The sequence below is a fragment of the Corvus hawaiiensis genome, chromosome 11 (genome assembly GCF_020740725.1).
Source record: "Corvus hawaiiensis isolate bCorHaw1 chromosome 11, bCorHaw1.pri.cur, whole genome shotgun sequence".
Taxonomy (NCBI): Eukaryota; Metazoa; Chordata; class Aves; order Passeriformes; family Corvidae; genus Corvus; species Corvus hawaiiensis.
Window position 1 is genome coordinate 17,328,219 of NC_063223.1, and position 16,011 is coordinate 17,344,229.

The window sequence follows — 16,011 nt, forward strand, 5'->3', positions numbered from 1 at the left end:
GGACCACGGCTGTGCCAGCATCCCTTGGCACAAGACATCTCCAGTCCTCCTCAGCCGTGTCCACCCCGGCCCACGGTGATGAGGTCCCCCAGCCCAGGCACCCTCCTCTCCCCAGTGCCCCACTCTGTCTGTGCTAACAATCTTGAAAGGAGATGGGCAGGGGGGGATCTGGGGTCCTGCTGCTCAGGACTCCTGGGGGGACCTTGCCACGGACGTTCCGAGTTATCCCTCCCCAATCCAGGATTGCCGGGGAGGAAGGGAGCCCAGCAGAGTGAGTCTGACTCACTGCAGTGCCCTTAACCCTCAGCCTGCAAGTGCAGCAGCTGGCAGGGGGGAAACTGAGGCACACGGTGGTGAGGTGGTTACTCAGGGCAGTGCCCCAGAAGCACCCCTGTCCCCTGTGTTATCCCCTGTCCCGTTCCTGTCTCTGAGTGACGGAGCTCTGGGGATGCAATGCCGTGGGATCCTGGGCAGCCGAATGGCTCTAGAAAGAGTTTGGGCAAGTGGTGGAGATCTGGAACGTAACCCTACCAGTGCCTCCATTTTTGGATGGTCCAAAGCCTTCCCCAGCTTGGTGCTTGGGCTGCTGGTGAGTGCCGGGGGCTGCGTGGAATGCAGATGGGCAGTGGGGTAATGCTGGGCTCCTGGACTCCTCCCAAGGACCTGGGGAGTGGGGAGCAGGCCAGGCAAGGGGGGAACAAACCCTGGGGCACCAGTTTGTGGCTGTGGAGCTTGAGCTGGGGCTGGGACCCCTCTCACTGGGCTAGGAATGAGCTGGGGGCTGTGGGGCCAGGGGAGCAGGTGCTGAGCTGTGCCCTGCCAGTTCTGCCACGGTGCAGAGCAGGCCCTGCCTGCTCTGGCTGCGTCCTGCCCCTGCCCAGCCTGGATCTGACCATGCCTTGCTTGTGTCCTGCCTTGCCTGGCCACGTCCTGCTTACATCCTGCCGATGCTCGGGCTCAGTCTGGCCATCCCTTCCCTGGATCTGGCTGTGTCTTGCCTGTTTTCTGCCTTCTCTGTCATGTCCTGCCCGTTCCTGCCTTTCCTGCCCATGTCCTGCCCGTTCCCTGCCTGCACCTGGCTATCTGCCCCCGGCTTTGCCCCAGCCCCAGCGGTGCCCTGCCCGGCTCAGCCGGTGCCGGAGCGAGCGCGGGGCAGTCGGGGCGGCCCCAGGGGTGCCGCTGCCCACCGGGCCGTGCCGGACCGGGGCCGGACCGGGGCGGGGGCCGGGGCCGGGCCGGGCGGGGGGCGGAGCGGCTCCGCTCTGCTGGGGCTGGCGGAGTGTCAGAGGCGGCGGCGGGAGGCGGTGGCAGCCGCAGCTCCGAGACAGCCGCGGCACCGGCACCGGCTCCCGGCACAGTCCGCCGGGCCCAGGTAAGGGCTGCGGTCCCACCCCGGCGCTCCCATCGCCGTGACCTCGGTTCGCGCCGTGCCTCGGCGGCGCTTCGCTTGTCTCCAGAGCCCCGGCGCCGGCGGTGGAGCGGCACGGAGACCGCCGATCCCCCGCAGCCGTCGGGGCCGCGCCACGGCGGGGCTCGGCGACCAGTGCCCCGTGCCGGGGCTCCTGGAGCTGCGGGACGAGAGCAGAGTACGCGCACGGGTACCGGCACCGGCACGGGCACCGGAGGCGCCGGGGATGCGGGCGGTCAGGGTGGCACCGGGGCCGCTCCCGCCGCTCCCCCTTGCCCGGCTCAGGACGCGGGGCTCCGGGAGAACGGCTTGGGGGGGTCCTCGTCCCCCCGGTGTCCCGGCAGCCCCGAGCCCCGTAGTGGGCACTCAGCGGGACCCGCCGCCGCAGCCCCCAGCCGGGGCTGCCCGCCGGCACCGGGGCAGGGAAGCGGGGTCACCGCCCGGCCCGGCAGGGACAGACCCCCGCCCCTGCTGTTCCCCCGGGTCTCCCGTCAGGCTGCCCGGGCCGGGGAGAGCCGGGGCTTTGACGGGAGCTCTGGGTGTGCCGGGGCAGCCGGATCTCGGGGCGCGTTCGGGACGGGATGTGGGGCGGCCGCGGCGGCGGGGGAGCGCCCCGGGGAGGCGCCTCGGCCCCGCGAGGCACCGGGGCTGGCAGCCCTTGTGCAGGGGAGAGGTGGGGGCTCCTGGCAGAGCTCGGTGGCGGTGGGACCTCTGGGACCTCCGCGGGAGGTGACACTGCCCCTGCGCCCCCGCAGCACTGCCGCTCTCGCACACGCCCCAGGTGTCACACACCCCCGGGGTGCTGGTGCCGGAGGGGTCAGGGCTCCTGGCAGGGCGTGGGAAGTGCTCAGGGCACGGAGGAGACACGACCCCTTCTCACCCACCCCACTCACGATGCGCCCGGGAGGAGAGGCTGCCCGCAGCTGGCGGGAGCTTCCTGCCGTACCGTGGCCGTCGGGCTGGACTTGGCTCTGCCCTCCCCGGTGTTCCACTTCCCCAAATGTTCTCCAGGGGTTTCCGCGGGCTGTCATCCCCCCGACTACGCCAGTCGAGCTGAGCAGCTGCGGGAATGGAGGCAGCCCTGCTCACTGTCCATCGCGGCTCGCGGCCGGGTGGGTGATGGTTTGCCCTTCAGAGGAGCTTGGCCTGAAGGTGCCTTTCATCTGTGGGTCCTGTCAGCCGCCCTAAAAGAGCTGAACTGCATGGACTCGGGTTCCCAGTGCCACCGGACCCCCGTGCCAGGCTCAGCCTGCTGCTGATGGGCTCCATCAATAATCCATGTGCCTGTGGCCTCCTTCCTGCTTGGGGAAACCCCGGGTCTCTTAGAAGCATTGATTCCTGAAATAAGGCAGGGACCCTTCCTTCTCTCATCTCCAAATTCCTTCACACTGTGAGGTCAGGTAGGAGATGCCCTGAGACAGGTGGGGACTCAGCAGCAGCAGACAGCACCTGAGGACAGGCACTTAGGGGCATGGAGGAAGAGGAGGAGATCAGCATGTGTCACCCTACCCACCCCACCCCATCGTGCTCTGTGCCACACTGCTGCCCGCATCCCCCTGGGCATCACTGCCAGCTCCAGCTGCTTGCTGGAGGGCTCCTCCAGCACAGTCATCATGAGCTGGAGCTGTCTGGGAGCAGCATGGGGGCATCAAGGTGTCCTCTCCTCCTGCTCAGGGACAGTAGCCTCAGTACTGGCTGCAGGGAACTGCAGGGGGGCCAGCACTCTCTGGCATCCCCCTCCCACCCTCTGTGCCTCCACGAGCACTGCTGGGCTGTGGAAGAGCCACGGTCCTGCCACAGCATTTGCAGTTTCCTGTTCCAGAGCAGCCCGAGGCTTCTGGACTGCTAAGGGGTCTCCTTCTCCCATGGCCCCTGAAATGCCAGCCCTGTGGGATTTCAGCAGTCAGCTTCAAATGGGAAACAAATCTCTCCCGTGATTTGGGAAAAGACAACCAATCTCGGAGGGGACTGCATCTTCTGCCAAAACAAGGCCTGCCTGCTGCAAAAGCCTTTGATTCCCCCGCGCCTCCTTGCTTTCTGCAGAGGGAGTCAGCAAACCTGGCTCTTACTTTTACTGAAATCTCTGAATTTAGTATACAGGGAAGGAAGGGGCGGTGGTGAGAGAACAGACTCTGAAGCACCGCGACTGCCAGAGCCCTGCGCGTTGCTGTATGAGGGTGAAGCCAGTGGCAAGTCCCTGCTCCAGCCCCGGTGCCACGGACAGCCCTGGGGGCAGCAGCAGGGTGGGTGGGCTCCATGGCTACGGGATGGGGGTTTGAATGTTGTGGGCACTGGGTGCTGTGGGCACGGTGGGCTCGTGGCTGGCTGCTTTTGGCAGTGCTCTTGGCTGGAGGTTGGGATCTGTCAGCACCCCTGATGCTGCTGCGTGGGTCGGGGGCTCGGCTTGGAGCCGGCCTTGGCTCTATCTGCCCAGCCCGGCCTCCCTATGCCAGGCGACATCCCTGGCTCTTTCCCCCTCCATGATATTTTAGGGCTGTCAAGCCGTCCCCCTGCAGGCTGTTCTGCCCGGTGCTGCCAGAGGGGCCAGCTCTGTGCCCGCCCCTATGCCAGTGCATCCCTGCAAATGCTGTGGGCAGTCTCTGTGCCCCTCCTTGTCCCCTGGGGTCTGTGTCACTTGTGTGTGTCCTGGGGGCTCTGGGTCACTGTGGGAGCTATTGCATCTGCTCACCTTGCCTTTCTGCAGGGGACTTCTTCCTAGGGGCACCCTGGGTGGGGGGCACAGACAGGCTCATGCCCTTGCTCTCCCGTGCAACACTGACTGCCCCTGTCCCTGACGTGCCTTGCATCCCGCAGCCCCAGCAGCTTTTCCCTTTGCTTTTCCAGGTGCCGAGGGCTCTGCCGGGGTGGCACGACCTCCCTCCCATCCACACCACGCCGTGCCACCCCCCACCACCCAATGCCTGGGGACTGCCTGCCCTCGCCTTGACGGGTGGCAGCGGGTGACACGGGGTGGTGTGGGTCCCCCGGCCAGCACCAGCACACCCCATGGCGGTCCCCTTGGCCGCCTGGCTGGGGCTGATGCACCTGGCCACCTGTCTGGCTGCTGGGCACGGCATGGCTGGCAAGAAGGAGATCAGCATGGATGGGGACCTGGTGATTGGGGGCCTCTTCCCTGTCCACGAGAAAGGAGTGGGGAGTGAAGACTGCGGCAAGATCAATGAGCACCGGGGCATCCAGCGCCTGGAGGCCATGCTCTTCGCCCTGGACGAGATCAACAAGGACGGGAGCATCCTGCCGGGGGTGAAGCTGGGTGCTCACATCCTCGACACCTGTTCCAAGGACACCTACGCCCTAGAGCAGTCCCTTGACTTCGTCCGTGCCTCCCTTACCAGGGTGGACGGTTCCGAGCACATCTGCCCCGACGGCTCCTACGCTGTCCATGATGATGTTCCCACTGCCATCACCGGCGTCATTGGAGGCTCCTACAGTGATGTTTCCATCCAGGTACCGCCCAGGCAAGAGGGGCTCAGGTGGGGCTGGGGGTTTGGCAGAAATGGGGGAAGGGGATAAAACCTTGGCAGCTGTGCAGTGATACCATTGCCAGCGTGGCACAGGAAAGCTCACTCATCCCTCACGGTGATGCTCGGCCCCTTTCTCCAGTGGGAAGGGAATGCCAGGCGGGCACCTGAGCGAGCCATCTCTCTGTGATTGTAGGGGATGTGCCCAGGGTCCCCTTGGGGGCTGAGAGAGTCCCCCAACACTCCATAAGCCGTAGGAGCCAAGCCTCACTTGGGGACAGGTGTTGATTCCTCTCCTGGGGTCAAGGCGGGGAGTGCAGCTCCTCAGCCCAGCTCATGTCTGGACTGTGACAGGCAGAGCAGAGCTGACCGGTGTGAGGGGGCACTGTCCCCCCTGCCCCCCCAAAACTGCAGCCCATGAGGTGCTGCAAGGGACATGCACCTCTGAGGGGCTCAGCCACAGGGCTGCCTGGCTGGAGCAGGGTGGGCTCAGAGGACGAGTGTCCCTGTGTCCCCAGTGATCCCACAGGAACAGGCACCGCAAACTTCAGACCTGGCTGTCACCCTGCGTGGGGTGCATCTCAGTCCCCAAAACCACAGCTCTGTGGACCCAGAGGCTGCTTCCAGCAGGGAGAAGAGCATCTCCTAGGATGCAGGCAGCCAGTAGGACCAGCTGAGTCTCGGGGGTGGCCAGTGGGCCACATGCTTGCTGAAATTTAATAAGTCCCCAGCATGTGTCAGACTGCATTTCCTGGTCCCTGGAGCCCCTGCATCCCCCAGCTATGGGGTGGAAGAGGCTGGGACTGCGTGAAGGAGGCAGCATCCCAGCCCAGCCTGGGCACTTGTCCCTTCCCTTGCCGGGAACCAGGGTGTCCTCATGTCCCAACCCCGGGCGGGTAGGTGTCAGCAGGGGCAGAATGTGGGCAGGCTGGGGAGCACAAGGGTCACTGGGGGGACATGGCAGGCTGGCAGCTCCCATGAGTGGTGAGGACAGGCAGCAGTATCACTGTGCTCAGGGGCCTTCTTCTGCCATTAGGGGACTTTGTTGACAAGATCATTTGTCCATGTTAATTAAGCCACGTCTGCTGCCTGGGGAGCAGTGAGATGTGGGCAGGCTTGGCAGCCCTGCCAGCACACCCGAGGCCCCCTTACTGCCCCCAGAGCCTGGGTTTTAACAGCCTCATTAGTGGGGCTTTTTTCCCCTTTGAAGCTAACGAGGGATTCTGCTGAGGGGCTGGAAGGTGCCAGTCCCTCTGGAGCTCCCGATGCGGGATGTGCAGGAACCGGTCCCCTGACCCAGCTCTGCAGCATCCCCCAGCCTGGTGGGGTAACTCTGCCCCTGCTCCCAACCCCCAGAATCCTTTCCCCCTGTGCTGTGGGGCTGTCAGGCATCCTGACTTTCTTCTTGCCATCAAGCATCTCCCACAGGTCACCTATGGCAGACTTTCTGTTTTTGTCCGCTCCCTGGCCCTGAAATTCAGAGGGAAGCACTTGAAATACTACCGAAAAAAAAAAAAGATAAATGAGCATGTCTGAGGGCTGAGGCACTCTGTGAATGTGCCATCCACTCTTCTTCTCCATTCCCTCCACAGATCAGGATGCTCCAGGTTGGGATGGGTTGCTCATCAGCCCAGTGGTTGTGCTTGGGAGCATCGTGCAACACTGGGTGTTGGGCGGGGGTCCCCCCATAGGAACGTCCCTTGCTGGCCACCTCTTCAGACACTGACCTCTCCTCCTCCATGCAGGTGGCCAACCTGCTGCGGCTCTTCCAGATCCCACAGATCAGCTATGCCTCCACCAGTGCCAAGCTCAGTGACAAGTCCCGCTACGACTACTTCGCCCGCACTGTCCCGCCAGACTTCTACCAAGCCAAAGCCATGGCAGAGATCCTTCGCTTCTTCAACTGGACCTACGTCTCCACCGTGGCCTCGGAGGGCGACTACGGGGAGACGGGGATCGAGGCCTTTGAGCAAGAAGCCCGCATGCGCAACATCTGCATCGCCACCTCGGAGAAGGTGGGGCGCTCCATGAACAAGAAGACCTATGACGGAGTGGTTCGGGCTCTGCTGCAGAAGCCCAATGCCAGAGTGGTCGTGCTGTTCACCCGAAGTGAAGACGCCCGGGAGCTGCTGGCGGCTGCCCAGAGAGCCAATGTGTCCTTCATGTGGGTGGCCAGTGATGGGTGGGGAGCCCTGGAGAGCGTGGTGGCTGGGAGCGAAGCAGTGGCAGAGGGAGCCATCACCATCGAGCTGGCAGCCTACCCCATTAAGGAGTTTGCTTCCTACTTCCGTGACCTGCACCCCTACAATAACAGCCGAAATCCCTGGTTTCGGGAGTTTTGGGAGCAGAAGTTTAGGTGCAGCTTCCACACGCAGGACTGTAGCCGGTACTCCCTCAAGACAGGCAAGTTTGAGCCAGAGTCCAAGATCACGTTCGTGGTCAATGCAGTCTATGCCATGGCTCACTCTCTTCACAACATGCACCGGACATTGTGCCCCAACTCCACCAAGCTCTGTGATGCCATGAAGCCTGTCAATGGCAAGAGGTTTTACAAGGACTTTATACTCAATGTTAATTTTGATGGTGAGTCCAAAATGGAGATGGGTTTGGCTGACAAACTGGAAAGGGATGGGTGGAGGATAGGAAAGAAGGAGGCCCAAATTTGACCCAAGACCCTCCAATTCCTCCAGCCTGCCCATGCCCAGGGCTGTGGTTGTCCTGAGGTGCCAACAGCCCACCATCATCCTTGGGAGGCAATCCAGGCCTTCTGTACCCGGTGGAAAGGTGTGGAAAAGCTGGTCTCCAACTCCATCCTGCTACAGCTGGGTGGGACCAGCCCCACAAGGGACCCTTGAGAACATGGGTCCTTGCAAGCATCACGATTTACTCACATTTCAGGGATTAAACTGGAGGGACCCATGATCAGGGACCCATGTAGGTTGGGGTGAAGAAGAAGCATGTCATATGTCACTTGGGCTGAGGGTGTCTCAGCTACCAGGTGTCACTGAGAGCCGTGGAGGCTGCACAGTCCCCCTCTGTCCCTGCAGAGCTGGGTGGGGCTGATGGGCTCTCAGGCAGGTGAGGATGGAGTTCTCCACCTTTGCTTTCCTGCTCCTAACATGTACATAGGCAGCAAGGATGGGAGTGAAGGCAGGAAACAGGTTGGACATCTACCTGTGGCCATGGTGGGATATGACCCTTGGATGAGACCTGCCTCCAGGCCTGGAGTGAGTGTTCTCCTGCCCCGAGGCGGTGACTGTCTGCCCTTCTCCTCCCTGCAGCTCCATTCAGGCCAGAGGACACCGAGAGCGTTGTTCGATTTGACCGCTACGGCGATGGGATCGGGCGCTACAACATCTTCAACTACCACTACGTGGACGGGCGGTATCGGTACCAGAAAGTGGGCTACTGGGCAGAGGGGCTCATCCTCGACACCAGCCTCATCCCCTGGGCTGAGACCTCCATTCCCGTGTCCCAGTGCAGCGACCCCTGCAAGAAGAATGAGATCAAGAGCATGCAGCCTGGGGACATTTGCTGCTGGATCTGCATCCCCTGCCAGCCCTACGAGTACCTGCTGGATGAGTTCACCTGCATGGACTGTGGTCTTGGTTACTGGCCCAACGAGACCCTGAATGGCTGCTACGAGCTGCCCCAAGAGTACATCCGCTGGAAAGATGTCTGGGCCATTGGTCCCGTCACCATCTCTTGCCTGGGTTTTATCTCCACTCTCTTCGTTATCGGAGTCTTCGTGAAGAACAATGACACTCCCATCGTGAAGGCCTCTGGACGAGAGCTGTGCTACATTCTCCTGACCGGGGTCCTCATGTGCTACAGCATGACCTTCATCTTCATCGCGAAGCCCTCCACCGGGGTGTGCACGCTCCGGCGCCTGGGGCTGGGCACGTCCTTCGCTGTCTGCTACTCAGCCCTCTTGACCAAGACGAATCGCATCGCCAGGATCTTCAGTGGAGTGAAGGAGGGGGTCCAGCGCCCCCGGTTCATAAGCCCAACATCACAGGTGGTCATCTGCATGGCCCTCATCTCTTGCCAGCTGATCATTGTCATCATCTGGCTGCTGGTGGAGACCCCTGGCACAGGCAAGGAGACTGAGCCTGACAAGAGGTACATTGTCACCCTCAAGTGCAACAACCGTGACTCCAACATGCTCATTTCTCTCACCTACAATGTCCTCTTGATTGTCCTCTGCACGGTCTACGCCTTCAAGACACGGAAATGTCCCGAAAACTTCAACGAGGCCAAGTTCATTGGGTTCACCATGTACACAACCTGCATCATCTGGCTGGCCTTCCTGCCCATCTTCTACGTGACCTCCAGCGACTACCGTGTAAGAGCCTGAGCTGTGAGGGGGCTCTGACAGGGCTTGATCTAAATGGTCCTGGAGATTTGGGCCATGCAGGGTCCATGATTAGGAGATGCGTGGGCATGGGGAAGAGTCTTCATCCACACACCTGGTGATGGTCACCTCTGCACTGGGTAATTCAGGACCAAGTGAAGGGTCCTGAAGGGCTGTGGCTGATGGGGCAATGAGTCCTGGAGAGAGGAGCTGCCCCACTCCCTCCCTTGCTAGGGTGAGGATGGGAAACGGCCCTGAGAACTCCAGAGATCCCCCATAGCCAGACCATGGAGGAATGACAGCCATCCTTCAGCCTGGTGACACGAAAGCATGAGACAGCCCCTGGCTCATCCAGACACCACACCCCAGGGCAGGAATGCCAGCCTCAGGGCCAGCCTGGTTCCCGGGCTGCTGAGCAGTGCCAGGAACTGGGGAGCACAGGGTGCCCTGCAGCACCTGCAGCACCTCAAGCCCCCTGGCACGGACAACCAAACACATTCTTGATGGGTCTTGAGGAGCTGGTGGGGGCAGTCAGGGGCTTCCAGAGAGGACCTGCACCCCCAGAGGGAGTGGGCACCGGGATGGGGGAGTGCAGGCTCTGGCCCCGGGCAGTGCCACAAAGCAGCACACAGGCAGGGCTGGGGTTGCTGCTCAGGGTGCACCTGCTTTGCGGGGGCAACTTGTCCCCATCAGGGCAGTGTCCATGCTCTGCCCATGGGTCTCTTGGGGGATGACCCTGACAGAGGGATGTGGTGTGGGGTGGGATGTCCCTGCAGGGTGCAGCCTGTGCCCAGTGGGGCTGGCCAGTGCCACAGTACGGGCTTCATCCTGCCCTGCTCGGGGCAGAGGGCTGATGGGTGGAGCACCTGATGCCCACCCCTGTCTCCAGGTCCAGACCACGACCATGTGCATCTCGGTGAGCCTCAGCGGCACCGTGGTCCTCGGCTGCCTCTTCACCCCCAAGCTGCACATCATACTCTTCCAGCCGCAGAAGAACGTGGCCAGTCACCGCGTGGGCACCGCTCGGTTCAGTGTGGCAGCAGCCAGCTCCAGCCAGTCCCATGGTGAGCACGCTGGGGCTGGAGATGGGCTGGGGGACAGCACCCCTTTCCTGGTGAGGGGTGTGTGTGGGCACACCTGGCATGGTTCCTGCAGAAGAGTGGGGTGTGGGGTACGGCACAGTGGGAAATGGGGGGTATGGAGGATGTGGTGTCCCCAGTCCTCTTCCCTGTCCCTCAGGCTCTTCGCTGTCCTCTGTCCCAATGCCTCATCTCCCAGGACAGCACAGCTGCCAGAGGGGCACTGCTCCTGGGGGCCTGTCATTGCTCTGAGGGGACAGGGCCACTCTCCACCTCAGCCCAGGGGATTCAGCTGCCCCCAGGTGCCTGTCACTACCCCAGGCACTCTCCACTTCAGCCCCAGAGAATATGGCCATCCTGGGCACCCATGGGGACACGGCCATCCTGGGCACTCTCCACCCCAGCTCTCTGAGCACTGCTGCCATGGGATGCTGGGGGGTGCTGCTGCCAGACCCCAACCCAGCCCTGACTGCTGCCTTCCTGTCCAGGCTCAGCCTCGCCGTACGTGCCCACGGTGTGCAATGGCCGCGAGGTGGTGGACTCCACGACGTCATCCTTGTGAAGGATGGGGGGCCAGGCTGTGGTGCTGCCACGTGGCACCCCCACCGCTTCCCCAGGGAGAGCAGTGCCCGCAGCATGGCCCACTGAGGTGCCAGATGCAGCCGGGAGGCTCAGTCCCTGCTCCAGCACGAGCTACACATCCCACATGTTGGGTCATGGTACGTGTCACCCTTCCCTTGCACTGAGCCACGTTACATGTACCCTGTCCTCCACACCCTGCACTGAGCCATGGCACACGTCCCTCTGCATCACCTGCACTGAGCCATTGTGCACCCACACCCCCTGCACTGAGCCACGGTGAATGCCCCCCATCCCTTGCACTGAGCCATAGTGCACATCGCACGGACCTCGCACTGAGCTGCGGCACAAACACTCTCTCCTTGTCCCTTGCACTGAGCCCTGGTGCAGACCCACCACCACCTGCAGCCAGCCCCGGAGCACATCCCCTGCCTGTCGCCCCCAGCCCCGGCGCACAACTCGACTCCCTCTCGCCGAGCCACGTTCCACCTCTTGCTTTTTGCTTGCGCCAATCCACGCTGCACCTCCCGCTCCCTCGCTGTGGTGCCACACATGGAGCTGCCCTCACCCCATCGCCCACACCACTTTCCCATCATCTCCTGTGCCAAGCCTTGGACCACGTCACCCTGTCCCTAGTGCTTTGCAGGTTCACGTTTCCCTCCTGGTTTCGGCCTCAGGAGAGCCACCGAGCGTGGCTGGGCTGGGCCCAAGCCCCCCATTGCTTCCCTCACTGTGTGTGGCGCTTCTCATCCCTTTGTGGGAGACAGGGCAGGAGCAGAGGTGGACAAATGCCCGCTGACCCCAGCCCCTGCAGAGCCTAGGGGGGCTGTTGGAGGCTCAGGGCAAGTAACAGGACCAAGGTATTTGAGCCCAACCAAGTTTTTAAGAGTAGACTTTTTCTGTGAACAAGAGTGTGATTTTTTTTTTTTTTTTTGTAATTTATGTAAATAAAGTGGTTTTGGTGTTTGTTTTTTTTTTTACAAAATGGATTGTTCCAGAGCTCAGGTACAGCCAAACCTGAGAGAAGGGGACAGACCCTCGCAGAGGGCAAAGCCACTTCAAGACACAGGGGCCAGCAGGATCAGGGGCCATGTGACAATCCCCACTCTCATCCGACCGACCTCAGGGTGGTGGCTGCACCAAGGATGTGGGGCACTGCTCCAGGGCACAATGACCTGCTCCAGTGGCTCCAGGGACAGGGGGCTAGGAGCTGCCAGGTGATTCAGGGCTAGAAGCTGTTGTGTTCTGCTTCAGGGGGATGATGCAGATGCTGTTTTTGGCTTCTTTGATTCTCCACCACCGCCCGAGCCTGTGGATGAGATGGGGGGTCACCCTCCAACAAGACCCAGAAGAGGGGGAAGCTGCACCCCCAGGCAGCACCAGGGAGGGGGGACAGTACCGGTGTTCCTGCCCAATGCCAGCCACCAGGAAGTCACCAGCTGCTGAGAACTTGAGGCTGTTGACAAAACCCACCTGGAGGGGACAGGGCAGGGTGAAGGGACAGAGCAGGGTGAGGAACTCCCACAGGCTTCTCCTGCTGCTCAAGAAGGGGAGCCCCTGCTGAGAGACCCTCCAGCCCAGCCCCAGAATTCCCAACCTGCCCATCCATCCATACCAAGGGGATGTCTAAGAGGTGCTCCAGCTTCCGAAATCCCTCACCACACTTCCAGAGCTTCAAGCTGCCGCTGTGGGACCCTGGGGCACAGAGAGGAGACTGTCACAGAGCCCAGCCCAGGGATGGGAGCAGGACACACTTCCCCCACAAGCTGCCAGAAGAAGGTGCCACACACCTGTTGCCAGGAGGTCACTGTTGCGCAGGGCAGCCACTGCCGAGATCCAGTATGGCTGCTGCAGGCCCTGGGCGTCCTGCTCCCCGTGCGCCTGCCGAGCCAGCGCCAGCGGCTTCTTCTTTGTCAGCCCCCACAGGGCTAAAGACCTGCGGGGAACGTGAGGGATGAGGGGGCTGAGGGGGCATCCTGCCTGCCCCAGGCACCACCCCGGCGCTGTGCTCACCCATCATCAGCACCAGACACCATGTGCTCCTCGTTGATGAGCTGGATACAGTCAATGGAGCCCCTGTGAAGGGAAGCAACTGCCAGAGTTACAAGTGTGCTTTGGGATCCTGCTTAGGGGACAAGGGCTCACCGGGGCATCAGCATCCCCAGGGTGCTCCTGCCACACACTGCTGCCCCAGCTGGACATGCCTGCCCACAGTCCCCTCTTGCACCCCAGACATACTGATGCCCAGAAAACACAAGCTGTGATTCCTCAGGGATCTTCCAGAGCCGCACGGTGCCATCCCGTCCCCCCGCTGTCACACAGCACTCCCGGCTCAGGCTGTCCAGCCCTGTGATGACGTCCTGGTGTCCGAACCTGGAGAAGGAGATGACAAAGAGCTGTGGCAAGCATGACCCTCTGCCCCCTCATCTCCTCACGGCTGCTGGCGCACCCCTTGGGTGATTGGGATTCCCCCAGGTCTTACAGGGTCTCCACGTATGCATTCTCTGCCACATCCCACACCTTGACGCAGCGGTCATGGGAAGCGCTGTACAACTGGTGTGTGCCCTTTCGGAAGGACAGGCCCTGGGGACAGATGGACAGACACGGCACAGCAGTGAGGGATGCCAAGGAGGACACAGCTGCCTGGCCCCACAGGCATCGTGCCCAGTGCCCCCAACTCACCGAGACAGCGTCACGGTGCCCTGTGAAGATGTGCAGGCGCTTGCAGGTGGCTGCATCCCAGATCATGATCAGCTTGTTCCTGTCTCCCGTAGCCTGGCACACAGCAGGGGATGCCTGAGACCTGCACCTTGGAGACCCATAGCCCACCCCTGCCTCCACTCCCACTCCATGGGTTTTGGGTGTTCTAGGCACCCATTCTTGACCCAGCAAGGGGTAGGGGCTGCTTTAACCTGGTAAGGCACATCTGGGCATGAGACCCTACCCCCAGGACCCCAGGAGAACACTCCCCATGGCCACCTCTCCACCCCCTGTCCTCATACCAGGTACTTGCCATCCGACGAAATGGCCATGCAAAGGACATGGGATGCATGCCCCATGTGCCGCTCCTCTGTGCCTTTCTTCCCCCCTGGCACCATGCACAGCTTCTTCCCACTATCCACCTCCCCTGCAGGAAAGGCATTGCAGTCACCCTCTGGGAGCCTCCCACCACACCCAAAAGTGCCAATGAGCCTCCCACAGAGCCTGGAATTATGCACAATCCAAGAATAGCCAAGGGCCAAGCCACCTCAGTGGACACCTGAGTCCCTGCAGGGTTTGGGCTGGGGAACAGCCAGTCAGAGCCCCAGGTAAACACTTGCATTTGATTAGAGAGCCATCCTTGGAAGCAGAAAAAATGAATTTGTCATCAGGAGAGATGACCAGGCAGGTAACAGGCAGCTGGTGTCCCCGCAGCACACGGATCCTGGCTGGATCTGGAGGCCGTACCTGCAGCAACAGGAGGATGTGAGCTGGGCTGCCCAGGACCCTTTCCCAGGCATGGGAGTACCCCAGCACAGCACCCTGCCTCCTCCAGGGTGCCGGCAGCAGGGAGAAGGGCCGCAGGGTGCTGGCCATGCCTTAGCGTCCCCAAAGCCGGCACTTGCAGTCCGGCACCCCCAGCACTGGGCACTTACATCTTTGGCGACCTGGCGCTGCAGCCGGCCTTTCTGCTCCAACTGGGGAAGAAGCGGGAGGCTCAGCAGAGGTGGCCTCAGCCCCGGTCCCGCGGGAAGGGGACAGCCCGCTGCCGTCACCGGGACCGAGGGGCCGCACTCGCCCCCCCGCTCACCACGTCCTCCTTCAGCCGGTCGCCGATGAGATCCGCCGGCTCGAGTTCCTCTTCCTCCTCCGCCCGCTCCTCCTCTGCGGCGGGACAGTGCATCAGGGTCGGGCTCAGCGCCCGGGGCCGCCCCGCCGGGGCACCGGCGCCGGGCGGGACTCACCGAGCTGGCGGAGCTCCTCCAGGTACTGCTTGGCCAAGCGCAGCTTCTTCTCCTGCGGCGTCTCGTCCACCTCCTCCTCCGCCGCCGCTGCTTCTCGCCGCCGCCGCCCCAACAACGGGCTGCAGGGACACGTGTGCGTGAGCATCGGTCCTTCCACACATCGGTACCGGCATCCCGCAGGTACCGGCACCCCCTCCGGTCAGACACCTCGCCCCGATACAGGCATCTCCCGGTATCGGCACCCCGCTCCGGTACAGGCATCTCCCGGTATCGGCACCCCGCTCCGGTACAGGCATCTCCCGGTATCGGCACCCCGCTCCGATACAGGCATCTCCCGGTATCGGCACCCCGCTACGGTACCGGCACTCCCCGAGCGCAGCCTTTACCTCTCTGTCTCAGAATCGCTAGACACTTCCTCGTCGGCGGGCCGACCGGCCGTCGCCCACCGTCTCCCATCGGCGCCCGGTGCCTGCGGAGCAAAATGAGGCGATAGACGGGACGAGACGGGACGGGCGCAGCGAAAGCGCCACGGCGGCGACCCCGCCAGGGTAGCCCTTCCTCGCCTCCCTCCGAACCCGGCCGGGCCCGGCTCTTACCGCCGACCGCGGACGCCGCCGTGCCGCCGCCCCGCGCGGGGCCTTGGCCCTCCGGCCGCCCGCCGCCGCCGCCGCCGCCATGCTGCCGCCGCACGTGCGCCCCCCCGCCGGCCGCCGGGCTCAGGCCACGCCCCCGACAGCGCCTATTGGCTGTTGGCGGCAGGATCCCGCCTCCTATTGGCCCTGCGGCGCCGCCTCCCGGTTCCGGAAGCGCGCCCTGCCCCGCCTCCGCCCGGCGGCCGCGCTGTCACTCGGTGTGACGTCACGCTCCCGCCCCGCCCCTCGGCCCGTAGCCCCAGCCCCGGGTGTCGGTCGCTCCTCGCACCTCCGGTCCCGGTGCCCCGGAGCGAGCAGGGGCGTCCCTGCCGCAGGGACCGGCCACTCGTGCCGGGGACCCGCATGCCGGGACCGGTTGTCAGAGGGCAGGGTCCCCAGCGCTGCCTCCTCTGCCCTCCATGGCCCTTCGGGCCCAGTCTCACAGCGGGCAGCCCCCCGTGGTGACGGGGACAGTGGATGGGTCGCTGCTTCCGAAATTATGATCAACTCGTTCTGCTCTTCAGGGACCCTTAACC

The 16,011-nt window shown here is 62.9% G+C and overlaps 2 protein-coding genes across 2 annotated transcripts; one reads left to right on the forward strand and one right to left on the reverse strand.

The window, feature by feature from the left end:
• Positions 1 to 1,268: 1,268 nt before the first annotated feature.
• Positions 1,269 to 11,866, forward strand: GRM2 (glutamate metabotropic receptor 2). The gene is made up of 6 exons (XM_048315992.1): positions 1,269 to 1,372; positions 4,253 to 4,873; positions 6,633 to 7,470; positions 8,169 to 9,232; positions 10,131 to 10,305; positions 10,809 to 11,866. The coding sequence occupies exons 2-6, from the start codon at positions 4,415 to 4,417 to the stop codon at positions 10,880 to 10,882; spliced, it is 2,610 nt and encodes an 869-aa protein (XP_048171949.1). The 5' UTR covers positions 1,269 to 1,372; positions 4,253 to 4,414; the 3' UTR covers positions 10,883 to 11,866.
• Positions 11,867 to 11,980: 114 nt separating this feature from the next.
• RRP9 (ribosomal RNA processing 9, U3 small nucleolar RNA binding protein) lies at positions 11,981 to 15,520 on the reverse strand. The gene is made up of 15 exons (XM_048316017.1): positions 15,440 to 15,520; positions 15,230 to 15,312; positions 14,844 to 14,962; positions 14,690 to 14,763; positions 14,535 to 14,576; positions 14,220 to 14,346; positions 13,902 to 14,026; positions 13,582 to 13,674; positions 13,382 to 13,482; positions 13,138 to 13,272; positions 12,913 to 12,975; positions 12,690 to 12,835; positions 12,515 to 12,594; positions 12,299 to 12,372; positions 11,981 to 12,208 (listed from the first exon to the last, which is right to left on the reverse strand). The coding sequence occupies exons 1-15, from the start codon at positions 15,518 to 15,520 to the stop codon at positions 12,103 to 12,105; spliced, it is 1,449 nt and encodes a 482-aa protein (XP_048171974.1). The 3' UTR covers positions 11,981 to 12,102.
• Between the last annotated feature and the right edge of the window lie 491 nt (positions 15,521 to 16,011).